This window comes from Manis pentadactyla, chromosome 3, assembly GCF_030020395.1.
Source record: "Manis pentadactyla isolate mManPen7 chromosome 3, mManPen7.hap1, whole genome shotgun sequence".
NCBI lineage: Eukaryota > Metazoa > Chordata > Mammalia > Pholidota > Manidae > Manis > Manis pentadactyla.
Window position 1 is genome coordinate 41,104,207 of NC_080021.1, and position 14,879 is coordinate 41,119,085.

A 14,879-nucleotide genomic window follows, 5' to 3' on the forward strand; every position below is an offset into this window, starting at 1 on the left:
GGGTGGGCATGCATTATCCACCTTTAAGGCTGAATGTCTGCAATATATGAGGAACTTAATGTTTACCAAATTAATGAATCATACATAGGTAGAGTACCTTGGAACGATTGGTGAATTGCCTAAAATTATATCTGTTTCAACAAAACAAGGCAAATATTCCCAACATTATTCAAGTTGTATCAATATTTTTTCAAATTCATACACCTCAGTGTATTGTGGGATTGAAAAAAAATGCAAACGTAGAAAACATTATCTACGTATCTAGCTTTCCAAAATACTCTCTGCTACTCTCTGCATGACACAAAACACTGACAGACTATTATAAAAGGGGCCCTCAAAGAATCACACTTGCCCGTCTACACCCCTTCACAACATGATACTGTCAGTCCTCCATCTACTCTACATGGTTTGAAAATGGTTAGATTTTACATCTGAATATACCTGGGGGTGATCTAAAACTGATATTTTTTAATTGGTTTATTTTTGCTTTGCAAAAGGCAAATATTTAAGAACTTTGAAATGTCAAACAATAAAGCACAAACTAGTAAAGTCAGGAGTCTATTTTTGGAGTCCTCTAATTTGTTAGTTCTTACATTAAATTTAGGGCATTTTTAGCATGCATAAGAATGCAACTTATATAGTTTCCTTTAGTCCATAAAACAAAATTTAATGATTATGTATATGTTGTCTCTACTTAGACTACACATCTGTGTTTGCTTAGTAAACACATTTACTACTCAACATTTGAGTTTTTATCTTTTTGTATGTACCTATGTGGGGAATGTATTATTTATTTCCCAAAAAAAAAAAGATATGGACGAGCTGAGCAAAGCCCTCAAAAATTAACCTTACATAACTTAATTTAAAACAATAAATAAATTTTCCCTCTGCATCCAGAAATTAACAGAAGCTCAGTAAGAGGAAAGGGACTATAAGAGAAATGTGTTAAACCCTCTTTAAAAAACACTGTCTCACAATAAACGTTCCCCTCCAAGAAATCATGAGTCTTTCAAAGCATCCTTAAAAACTAAGTGCTCTTTCAACAGTTGATAAATATCATCAATGATACATAAAATCTTCACAAACTGTTATTATCTTACAAACATCAAGCTATTAATCCCAAGTAACTGAAATATCTTTAAAACACGTACACTTTCATTTTACTTAATTATGTTGAATAATGAATATATTTTATTTTCAATATTATATTATTAGCCACTGATTTTGTGAAATTACAACTCCAAGAGAAAAGATTTAATTCTTCCAAAGCCAACCAGACACTAATAAACGAGAAAATTCACCTTTCATACCTTAAGGTAGCAGTGTGAATAGCAATAGTGAAGCAGATTATCAGAAGGCTGAGAAAGGCTGCTGACCACAGGCACCAACTGCTCAGCATACATTGGTACAGAATGTTCCAGATTAATTTTATCCACCAATATCTGAATGGATGGCAAGGGCCGAAGAGACTGGAAGTTGGTGGTATTCATGAAGTTACTTGAACTCTGGAAAATAACAATGTTCACTTTATATTTCAAAAGAACAGTGACTGATGTGCAATGCCTTCTGGATAAGGTTCAGACTAGCACATTTTGCAGTGTTATCAAATCAATCCAGAAATGATGCCTTTCTATGGGACTCTCTTATCATAACCCAAATACAAACACCTTCTACATATTTTCAAGCTATGCTCCAGATTTCAAAGAATGCATGTTTATTGCAAATTTATCACTGCCCTACTAGCCCAAGCTTTTTATTTTTCCAATCAACTGCAATATTTCACCAGTGACTCAGTACATTAAGGTTATTTTCTTAAGCTCAATCATTCCAAAATATTTCCTAGATATTCCAGAGCCAGCCAACTTTTATCTTGGTTCTCTTTATTCACATTTATATGATTAAGTGGACCAATCCTGATGTTTCAAAATTAGTTACAAGCAGCAAAGATTGCAGGAAAGAAATATTTTTGACCCATATCCTATCTATTAATGATACACATGCTAAAGACTCAAAAAACTTGAGAATATCAAGGTGGGCTTTGCATTTTCAGTGTTACAGATCTTTTCTAATCTTCCAAATAAATGCATGTAAATTTTGAAATGTCCAGAGTGTGAACCCTGATTAGCAAGCAACCCTTTCCTGTCCTAGAACTTACTCCCTTATAATGCCATACCCGTAGTTCTCAATGAGAAAAAGTTCTTCCATCCAGAGGTATACAAAATATGTGGGAAGAGCTGCTTCATTGTTTTGTTTTCTCTGTCTTTCATTGTCACAATAATTGGGGCACAGTACTGGCATTTAGCAGGCTCTGACTGTTGGTAAATGCTACATAATACTTCTCCAGTCCAAAAAGCCAATATGCCATTACTGAGAAACTGTTCCTAAAATCAACTAAGTTGAATATATAATCTTGCTTTTATGACTTATTATTAGTAATTTTTAAAACACCACTTCCTGGGCAATTACTTTACTTTTTTAAGTGACTTTACTTTGGATTATTGATGTATGACATATGTAGGGCACACAAACATCAAATGTAGAGCTCAACAATCTATACATCGATTGTATATATATATATATATATACACACATATATAAAACCACCATATGTTTCAAGCATCCAAGAAGGCTCTCCCATGTCCCTTCTCAGGATATATCGAATCCCCACCAGCAGTAGCCAACATTCTCATTTCCATCACCATGGATCAGTTTTGGATCATCATACAGTTTATACTCATGCCTACTGCTTTCATTCAATATAACATCTGTGAGAATTACCTAGACTGTTCCTTCTTTGAGTTGACACCCTTATCATTATAAATTGGCTCTCTTTATTTCTACATTTGCTGGCTTTAAAATAGCTCCACTACTTTTTCCTTTGATTACAATTTATGATGTATCTTTTCCCATCCTTTTACTTTTAAGTGGCATTAGTTTTCAGTTCCAAAATTTCATTTGATTCTTTTATTTTTCTATGGACTAAGATGTCTTTTCAAATATTCTTTTTGTCTCCTTCCTCAACTCATTAATTACTCATATTTTTTAAAGTTCACAACTTAAAAATATTCAGTAAAATGTTTTAATTTTCTCTATTGAAATTTACACCTGCTGATCTCTTTAACCAACAACACAATTATAAGTGGCCAATAGAGAATATATATATATATATATATATACACACACACACAAAATGAAACAACTGCATCATAGTCAATTGCTTGTCAAACTTCCACAAGTTCTTATTTAATGTTAGGACATTTTTACATCTATAATCATCATCATGACATAGATATTAAATAAAATGTAATAAAAAAAATAAGAGTAACAGATAATACCTTATATGTATATGCCAACATATCTAGAAAGCACAGTGTATATGGACCTTAAACAAATATTAAGCACCTAATATGTTCTCATTAACATTAACAGTAGTAATCACTTGATTCCTAATATATGCAAAATGGTTTACATGCTTTATCTCACTGAATATTAAAAATAATACAAGGAGCTAGGTATGGTAGGGGCAGTGCTCTGTGCCAACACCATGACAATCTTACACAAATCCCTGTAGATCACAAAGGCAAGGATCAACCACAGCAGACCCATGCCTTGGTAGAACATTCTGTGATACTCTCAGAATCGGAGAAGGTATATGATCTTCTGAGGATCTACTAAGACTATTTCTCACTTTCCTTCTCATTTATATATGAGACATTTTTCTCATCAACATTCCTCATTCAGGTGAGAAATGGGACTTTCTACCCACCCTCTTAGAGCACAGCTGTAGGCTATATAACAGCTTAGCTGCAGTGTGGATTTGAATCCCCGTCAACACAGTATGCTACCATGTGGGTTGCATGTCATTTGACCCTCTGGTTTGAGGGTTGTCCTTAAGGGATAAGCAAGCTGACACCACTCCTGATTTGCTTTTGCTGTTTATATAACTAATAAACTATCTGAATCTTATCTAAGCTTGTTGTTTATTTACTGGATGAATCTGTCACCCACCTGAGAAATATAATTCACTATTATTTTTCAGAAAAGGAAAATAAGCTTAAAGATTAAAGCACGGTGTCATAAGGTGTCATAGATAGTATATGGTGTGACTTCTGGGCCCATGTTCTTCAATATTTCTTTGTATAGTCTTAGCGTTTCTTTAAAAATATATATATATACATATATATCTGTGTGTATATATGTATTTATGTATTTATACACAAATTATTTTTTAAGAATTAATCAGTTACATTGGTTTAGTAACTTCACCGTGGAATACTATATTAGAAGATATTCTTTTACTTATTCACCTTCCCAGTACAATATCACAGGACCAAAAAATATGCATATATGAGAAGACAAGTAGTCAGTAGCAAAATATACCTTTTTTCCCATAATGACAGGTAGTAAATGATCCAGCAAGTTGAATTCAGCCATGGAAACTGTGCAGGTACATTTGAGTAGAGTAACACTTGTATGTCGAGTAGGAATATATTTCTCCAAAGATGCCACCTCCTCAGTATTCAGTACTGTATCATTTTCATCCTTAATATCTAAAATGATGAAAACAATTTTTTAACAATCTTAAGTAACTGAAAATTTAATTAATTGGTTCCCCAAATTTTAAAGTCAGATTCTATTTTTCTTTTAACAATGAAGCAATAATAAAATAATGTGTTACCTTTAACAAATATAAATTATGCTACTCTGAAATGTAAATGTGTGATTTTGCTACATAAAAATTTAACATTCTGATTTCCAAATCTTAAAGAAATTCTTAGTCTCTTTCATTAAAAGAATAACAGTTCTGTGCATAAAAAATATCATTGAGATAATATAAAAGCTAGCTACAGAGGCGGACACAAGACAGCGGCATGAGTAGAGCAGTGGAAATCTCCTCCCAAAACCATATATATTTTTGAAAATACAACAAATACAACTATTCCTAAAAGAGAGACCAGAAGACACAGGACCACAGCCAGACTACATCTACACCTGCAACAACCCAGCCCCTTGCGAAGGGGGTAAGATACAAGCCAAGGCAAGGCAGGACCCGAGCACCCCATACCCCAGCTCCCAATGGGAGGAGAGGAGTCAGAGCAGGGAGGGAGAGGGAGCCCAGGACTGTTAAACTCCCAGCCCTAGGCATCCGCACTTGAGCGCAGACACACACTGCGTGGTGTGCTGGATGCTAGGGAAACAGGACAGTAAGACCTGTGAACAGGTCCCTGCAGCCGGAGCCCCTGGAACAAAGAAAAGCAAGTCCTTTTTGAAAGACTTAAAGGGCCAGGGACCCCAAAGCTGGACAGAAAAGCCCCGGGACACTTAGCCCAGCAGCTGGGAATCCAGGGGAACTGCAGGCGCCCTAACCCCATGGGCGGAAGCACACGTCGGAGGCCCCTCATGGCGATAAACAGTGTCCCGCCCATTTCCCCACTGACGCAACTCCGCCATAGTGGAGCAGCGGCCTGAGGCTGGCCACACCCACAGAGGCACGGCAGAGATTCTTTCACAGCAGTGGGCAAGAATTAGAAACGTCATTTGCACTCAGCTGCCCAGCTCCAGCCACTAGGGGTTGCTGTTCTCCCAGGAGAGGAAGGCCACAAACCAGCAAAGAAAGGAAATTCTCCCAGCCGATACATGCACCAGCTTTCCGCAACTACCTCTATTGCAATGAAAAGGCAGAAAATTTTGATACAGACCAGACTAACCCAGACAGTCCCCCTGAGAAGGAATCTGGGGAGATAGACCTACCAATCTCCCAGAAAAAGAAGTCAAAATAAAGGGATGACCATGCAGAAGGAGCTGCAGAGAAATATGCAAGACCTAATACATGATGTCTGGAAGGAGATTACAGAAATGAAACAATCTCTGGAAGGATTTAGAAGCAGAATGGAGGAGATGCAAGAGGCTACTGATGGACAGAAAACAGAGAAAAGGAATGCGTAGAAACTGACGCAGAGAGAGATAAAAAGATCTCCAGGAATGAATCAATATTAAGAGAACTTTGTGAACAATCCAAAAGGAACAATATTCGCATTATAGGGGTACCAGAAGAAAAAGAGAGAGAAAAAGGGATAGAAAGTGTATCTGAAGAAATAATTGCTGAAAACGTCCCCAAAATGGGGGAGGAAATAATCGCTCAGACCATGGGAGTACACAGAACTCCCAACACAAGGGACCCAAGGAAGACAACAGAAACACATAATAATTAAAATGGCAAAGATCAAGGCCAATGACAGAGTTTTAAAGGTAGCTAGAGAGAGGAAAAAGGTCACCTACAAAGAAAAACCCATCAGGTTATCATCAGATTTCTCAACAGAAACCTTATAGGCCAGAAGAGAATGGCATGATATATTTAATGCAATGAAACACAAGGGACTTGAACCAAGAATACTGTATCCAACACGATTATCATTTAGATATGAAGGAGGGATTAAACAATTCTGAGATAAGTAAAAGTTGAGGGAATTTGCCTCCCACAAACCAATTCTACAGGGTATTTTAGAGGGACTACTCTAGATGGGAGCACTCCTCAGGCTAAACAGATGTAACCAGAGAAAATGAAATCACAGCAAAGAAAGCAGACCAACCAAATATTAACTAAAGGCAAAAACTAAAATCAACTACCCACAAGAGCAGTTAAAGGAAAGACAAAAGAGCACAGAATAAAACACCCGACATATAAAGAATGGAGGAGGAGGAATAAGAAGAGAGAGAGAGAAAGAATCACCAGACAGTGTCTATAAAAGCTCAATAAGCAAGTTAAGTTAGACAGTAACATACTAAAGAAGCTAACCTTGAACATTTGGTAACCATGAATCTAAAGCCTGCAATGGCAAGAAGTACATATCTTTCAATAATCACCCTAAAGGTAAATGGACTAAATGCACCAATCACAAAACACAGACTAATAGAATGGGTAAAAAAGCAAGACCCATCTATATGCTGCTTACAAGAAACCCAAAGACATGCACAGACTAAAAGTCAAGGGATGGAAAAAGATATTTCATGCAAACAATAGGGAGAAAAAAGCAGGTATTGCAGTACTAATATCAGACAAAAATAGACTTCAAAACAAAGAAAGTGACAAGAGATAAAGAAGGACATTACATAATGATAAAGGGCTCAGTCCAACAAGAGGACATAACCATTACAAATATATATGAACGCAACACAGGAGCACCAGCATATGTGAAACAAACACTAACAGAACCAAAGGAGGAAATAGAATGCAATGCATTCATTTTGGGAGACTTCAACACACCACTCACTCCAAAGGAAAGATCCACCAGACAGAAAATAAGTAAGGACACAGAGGCAATGAACAACACACTAGAACAGATGGACCTAATAGACATCTGTACAGCTCTACATCCCAAAGCAACAGGATACACATTCTTCTCAAGGGCAAATGGAACATTCTCCAGAGTAGACACATACTAGCCCACAAAAAAGTGCCTCAGTAAACTCAAAAAGACTGAAATTCTACCAACCAACTTTTCAGACCACAAAGGTATAAAACTAGAAATAAATTATACAAAGAAAGCAAAAAGGCTCACAAACACATGGAGGCTTAAAAACATGTTCCTAAATAATCAATGGATCGATGACCAAATTAAAAAGGAGATCCAGCAATATATGGAAACAAATGACAACAACAACACAAAGCCCCAACTTCTGTGGGATGCAGCGAAGCAGTCTAAAGAGGAAAGTATATAGCAATCTAGGCATATTTAAAGAAGGAAGATCAATCCCAAATGAATGGTCTAACATCACAATGATCAAAATTGGAAAAAGAAGAATAAATGAGGCCTAAAGTCAGCAGAAGAAGGGACATAATAAAGATGAGAGAAGAAATAAATATAATTGAGAAGAGTAAAACAATACAAAAAAAAAATCAATGAAACCAAGAGCTGGTTCTTTGAGAAAATAAACAAAATAGACAAGCCTCTAGCCAGACTTATTGAGAGAAAAACAGAATCAACACCCATCAACAGAATCAGAAACGAGAAAGGAAATATCACGACGGACCCCATAGAAATACAAAGAATTATTAGAGAATACTATAAAAACATATATGCTAACAAGCTGGAAAACCTAGAAGAAATGGACAACTTCCTAGAAAAATACAACCTTCCAAGACTGACCAAGGAAGAAACACAAAATCTTAACACACCAATTACGAGCAAAGAAATTGAAGCGGTAATCAAAAAACTACCCAGGAAAAAAACCTCTGGGCCAGATGGACGTACCTAGGAATTTCATCAGACATACAGAGAAGACATAATACCCATTCTACTTAAAGATTTCCAAAAAATAGAAGAGGAGGGAATACTCTCAAACTCATTCTATAAAGCCAACATCACCCTAATACCAAAACCAGGCAAAGACCACACCAAAAAAGAAAATTACAGACCAATATCCCTGATGAATGTACATGCAAAAATACCCAACAAAATATTAGCAAACCAAATTCAAAAATACATCAAAAGGATCATTCACCATTACCAAGTGGGATTCATCCCAGGGATGCAAAGACGGTACAACATTCGAAAGTCCATCAACATCATCCACCACATCAACAAAAAGAAAGACAAAAACCACATGATCATCTCCATAGATGCTGAAAAAGCATTCGAGAAAAATCGACATCCATTCATGATAAAAACTCTGAGCAAAATGGGTATACAGGGCAAGTACCTCAACATAATAAAGACCATATATGATAAGCCCACAGCCAACATCATACTGAACAGCGAGAAGCTGAAAGCTTTTCCTCTGAGATTGGGAACAAGACGGGGATGCCCACTCTCCCCACTGTTATTCAACATAGTACTGGAGGTCCTAGCCACAGCAATTAGACTAAACAAATACAACCAATCCAAATTGGTAAGGAAGAAGTTAAACTGTCACTATTTGCAGATGACATGATACTGTACATAAAAAACCCTAAAGACTTCACTTCAAAACTACTAGAACTGATATCGGAACACATCAAAGCTGCAGGATACAAAATTAACACACAGAAATCTGTGGCTTTCCTATACACTAACAAAGAAATAGTAGAGAAATCAGGAAAACAATTCTATTCACAATTGCATCAAAAAGAATAAAATACCTCGGAATAAACCTAACCAAGGAAATGAAAGACCTATACCCTGAAAACTATAAGACACTCCTAAGAGAAATTAAAGAGGATACTAGCAAATGGAAACTCATCCCATGCTCTTGGCTAGGAAAAATTAATATCGTCAAAATGGCCATCCTGCCATAGCAATATACAGATTTGATGCAATCCCTATCAAATTAACAAAAGCATTCTTCAATGAACAGGAACAAATAGTTCAAAAATTCATAAACAAACACAAAAGACCCCGAATAGCCAAAGCAATCCTGAGAAGGAAGAATAAAGGGGGATCTCGCTCCCCAACTTCAAGCTCTACTACAAAGCCACCGTAATCAAGACAATTTGGTACTGGCACAAGAACAGAGCCACAGACCAGTGGAACAGAATAGAGAATCCAGACATTAACCCAAACATATATGGTCAATTAATATATGATAAAGGAGCCATGGACATACAATGGGGAAATGACAGTCTCTTCAACAGATGGTGCTGGCAAAACTGGGCAGCTACATGTAAGAGAGTGAAACTGGATCACTGTCTTACCCCATACACAAAAGTAAATTCAAAATGGATCAAAGACCTGAATGTAAGTCATGAAACCATAAAACTCCTAGAAAAAACATAGGCAAAAATCTCTTAGACATAAAAATGAGTGACTTCAAGAGAAACAAAAGCAAAACTGAACAAGTGAGACTATATCAAGCTGAAAAGCTTCTGCACAGCAAAGGACACCATCAATAGAACAAAAAAGTACCCTAGAGTATGGAAGAATATATTCATAAATGACAGATACAATAAAGGGTTGACATCCAAAATATATAAAGAGCTCACACACCTCAACAAACAAAAAGCAAATAATCCAAATACAAAATGGGCAGAGGAGCTGAACAGACACTTCTCGAAAGAAGAAATTCAAATGGCCAACAGACACATGAAAAGATGCTCCACATTGCTAGTCATCAGAGAAATGCAAATTAAAACCATGATGAGATATCACCTCACACCAGTTAGGATCGCCACCATCCAAAAGACAAACAACAACAAATGTTGGCGAGGTTGTGGAGAAAGGGGAACCCTCCTACACTGCTAGTGAGAATGTAAATTTGTTCAACCATTGTGGAAAGCACTATGGAGGTTCCTCAAAATGCTCAAAATAGACTTACCATTTGACCCGGGAATTCCACTTCTAGGAAGTTACCCTAAGACTGCAGAAGCCCAGTTTGAAAAAGACAGATGCACCCCTATGTTTATCGCAGCATTTTTTGCAATAGCCAGGAAATGGAAACAACCTAAGTGTCCATCAGTAGATGAATGGATAAAGAAGAAGTGGTACATATACACAATGGAGTATTATTCAGCCATAAGAAGAAAACAAATCCTACCATTTGCAACAACATGGATGGAGCTAGAGGGTATTATGCTCACTGAAATAAGCCAGGTGGAGAAAGACAAATACCAAATGATTTCACTCATATATGGAGTATAAGAACAAAGGAAAAACTGAAGGAACAAAACAGCAGCAGAAGCACAGAACCCAAGAATGGACTAACAGTTACCAAAGGGAAAGGGACTGGGGAGGATGGGTGGTTAGTGAGGTATAAGGGGTGGAAGAAGAAAGGGGGTATTATGATTAGCACACATAATGTGGGGGGTGGGAGAAAGGGGATGGCTGTGCAACACAGAGAAGACAAGTAGTGATTCTACAACATTTTGCTATGCTGATGGACAGTGACAGTAATGGGGTTTGTTGGCGGGATGTGGTATAGGGAGAAGCTAGTAAACATAATATTCTTCATGTAATTGTAGATTAATGATTACAAAAAAAAGAGAGAAAAGGGGGATTACTCCCTGATAGGATAAAACTGCAAAACAACGATTAATGCATGCTTCACATATCTTTAGTTTTAGTCCTTTAAAGGGTGTCAGATGATCAGCTATGGAAGTACATTTTTCTGATAATATTCCTTTCTCTTAAAAAAAAAAAAAAAGCAGTTCCTGTGTGGTGATCTCCAATAGGTTCTTTACAATGGTATAAAGGTCATATCAAAGTGTGGGCAAAGGGTTTGTTTTTTGTTTATACAGAGGATCAAAGCCTAATTTGGCTACCCAGAAAACGAATTGATACGATATGAAGAAGAACTTCCAACATCAACATCCTCTGGAAGAGTGATTCCAGAAGACGATCATCAAAAAACTTCAACAAAGATCCTGGCGCTGTTGCAGTTGTACCTGCATTCATACTACCGGTTCCTGGACTTGCCATTGGAATGAAGAAGGAGATATCTAAGCTGGCCTCTGCATACAGTAAAACAACAAATTTGACTGGATCTATACTGTCCAAGAATTAGGAGAAGTGCAAGTTGCACTGCTCCAAAATCGTGCAACTATAGACTATCTACTGTTAAAAGAACGTATGGGATGTGAACAGTTCCCAGGAATGTGTTGTTTTAATTTGTCTGATTTTTCTCAAACTATTCAAATTCAGTTAGACAATATCCATCATATCATTGATAAGTTTTCACAAATGCCTAGGGTACCTAACTGGTTTTCTTGGATTCACTGGATATGGCTGGTAATTGTAGGTCTGCTTTTGTTATGTAGCTGTATTCCTATTATGTTAATGTGTGTACACAATTTAATTAGTAGTTTAAAACCTATACATGCTTATATTACTCTACAAGAAGATATGTCAAAGAAATAATCAATCTTCCCATGTTTTTTTCCGTCTGCTACTTCTATAGCTTTTCTTCTTCCTTCCTAATTACAACCCTTTAGTAGAATTCGTGCCTCATACCAAAAATTACCGAGTATCTTAATTCTTCCAAGTGATAAAGATACCTGAAGACAAATGCTGGACATAGAAGTCACAGGGCATAAATCTGCAAAGAAGTAAAAAGCTAACCTTTTCAAACAATATTGCTTCTCTCTCACTTACTAATTTTACATTTCCCTGTATGGCCCCGGAAGATGACTGGTTAGCCAGAGACGGGTAAGATTCCTCAAGGGAGGAACAACCTAAGACAGGCACAGTCGCAGGGGTCCATCAGGAGAGAAATTGGGGATCAACAGAGGTGAGGCTTAGAACCTCACCCCCCGTTTTGAGAGAAATCTTCTGCATCCGTGGATATTTTGTTGCCCTTGTTTAGCTTGGATTAATACTTAGTCTATCGGCACAGACCTGATCATCTACATTTGCCCTCTTACAGCACTAAATTATGTTTTCTACCTTTATCTTGCATCTACCTACCACTTCAGCATTTTATTTAAAAAATAATAATAATAATAATAAGGGAGAAATGTGGGATTCACATATAAATCAAGTATAAATATCAAACGAATAATCATATCTGACTTGATTGTTTATAGTTCATGATGCGTGATCAAAACCAAATGTTTCTGTGATATGACTGCCCTTGCACTATTCACCATGTAAGAACTTATTCACTAAGTAAGAACTTGTTCACCATGTAAGAACTTGTTCGTTATGCTTCAGAAGATTGCAGACTGTTGAGAATTAGGTTTGGGGTTGATGAATGATTGTGCATTGAGTTCCCTATATAGAATTTTATTGTTGTTAACAACCATTTGATCAATAAATATGAAAGATGCCCTCTCCGAAAAAAAAAAAAAAACCACAATGAGATATCACCTCACACCAGTGGGGATCGCTACCATCCAGAAGACAGACAACAACAAATGTTGACAAGGTTGTGGAAAAAGGGGAACCCTCCTACACTGCTGGTGGGAATGTAAATTAGTTCAACCATTGTGGAAAGCAGTACGGAGATTTCTCAAAATGCTCAAAATAGAAATACCATTTGACCCAGGAATTCCACTTCTAGGAATTTACCCTAAGAATGCAGCAGCCCAGATTGAAAAAGACAGATGCACCCCCATGTTTATCGCAGCACTATTTACAATAGCCAGGAAATGGAAGCAACCCAAGTGTCCATCAGTAGATGAATGGATAAAGAAGATGTGGTATATATACACAATGGAATATTACTCAGCCATAAGAAGACGACAAATCCTAAAATTTGCAACGACATGGATGGAGCTAGAGGGTATTATACTCAGTGATATAAGCCAGGCGAAGAAAGACAAGTACCAAATGATTTCACTCATCTGTGGAGTATAAGAACAATGAAAAACTGAAAGAACAAAACAGCAGCAGAATCACTGATCCCAAGAATGGACTAACAATTACAAAAGGGAAAGGGACTGAGGAGGATGGGTGGGAAGCGAGGGATAAGGTTGGGGAAAAAGAAAGGGGGCATTACGATTAGCAGATGTAGTGGAGGGGTGGGTGCATGGGGAGGGCTGTACAACACAGAGAAGACGAGTAGGGATTCTGCAGCATCTTACTACACTGATGGACAGTGACTATAATGGGGTTTGTGTGGGGGACTTGGTGAAAGGGGGAGCCTAGTAAACATAATATTCTTCATGTTACTGTAGATTAATGATACCAAAATAAAAAATAAAAAAATAAAAAAAGGTATGACAATAAAATACAAATACTGGCAAAGAAAGTACTTATGTAAATAACTTCCAAATTTTGACCTCTCCCATAACTTCCACACATAAATGTACCCTTTTAATTCGCAACTAAGTATACGGAAGTCAAACAGGCAAAACATACAAACGGTAAATTAGCAAAATACAACAAATTGGATTAATCACTAAAATCAACTTGCAAGAGATTCAAAATTAAGCCAAAAACAAACCTGGTTTTAGCCTGCTATATGGTTCATATTCGTGTTCCAATGCACAAGCAATCATTTTCAAAATTCTATGTACTGAACTACTATCCAAACGAAAATCAAGAGGACCTATAACAAGGCTTTTGGTAGACTTCTCCTGAACTGTTCCCAAATCTTCACTTTTTCCTGAAGAAAAGTCTTGTTGATTTGCAGAACCTACAAGAAGCCACATTTTATATTAATATTTTAAGCATCAGTCAGAGAAGAGTAATATTAAAATATATACTTTGCACATCTATCTTTTTAGTTTATAGATTAATGCCTTAAAAACAATTCTCCATTGTTACAATGGAGCTAGATACAAAGAACCCTGTCAGTCTAAACTTTTCTCTGTACAAATATCAACAAATGCTATTGACTCAAAAAACAATTATTCCTGTTACCTATCTAATATTATAAGAACTGCTATAGAACTGAAATGATTATTCTTAGAAAATTATTCTCTAAACTCTAATTGGCTTATATCCAATAATTCCATACACAATACCATTATGAAGGCTGGGAAGGGAGAAAAAGTTGCACTTTACTACTATTTTGTCTCAATTTTCACTGAAAAAATAGATTGTTTAAAATTACATGTTCTCAGGGTGTCATTAGAGTTTTACAATAACAATAGAAATAAACAGTAGTATTACCTAATTTGAACTTTTTCCTGAATAAATTATGGCTATGTTCCTTAGTGCAAAACAACTTTCTCAATCCTTTATATGCCTACATGTTGAAGAACCAAAATTATCTTCTATAGAAAAGCCTGGCTCTACCTACAAGTACTTCTTTTCCTTATCTAATATGTACATTCCTTATATGAGGGATTTGGTATTAATACATAAATCCACTATTGTAAGTGACAAGACAGTAACTTTTAATTGTTAAGCTGAGTTTGTTAACTCAAACGAAAAAAGAAATGTAGGCTTTCCAGCATTTAATAACTCTAGAATTTAGGACTGCCCAATTAAACACAAAAATTCTTATCTACACCTTCTAATAAC

The 14,879-nt window shown here is 36.5% G+C and overlaps 1 protein-coding gene across 11 annotated transcripts in view; it reads right to left on the minus strand.

Moving 5' to 3' along the window:
* VPS13B (vacuolar protein sorting 13 homolog B) overlaps positions 1 to 14,879 on the minus strand; it is an 876,251-nt gene that overhangs the window by 730,944 nt on the left and 130,428 nt on the right. For all 11 annotated transcript variants that reach the window (XR_005022793.2, XR_008996232.1, XR_008996233.1 and 8 more), the window contains exons 13-15: positions 13,855 to 14,046; positions 4,381 to 4,550; positions 1,311 to 1,505 (exon numbers count right to left, since the gene is read on the minus strand). Coding sequence is in view for 8 of the 11 variants with exons in the window: in XM_036876002.2 (XP_036731897.2) it covers positions 1,311 to 1,505; positions 4,381 to 4,550; positions 13,855 to 14,046 (557 nt within the window). In the remaining 3 variants the exon portion in view is untranslated. The remainder of the gene's footprint in view (positions 1 to 1,310; positions 1,506 to 4,380; positions 4,551 to 13,854; positions 14,047 to 14,879) is intronic.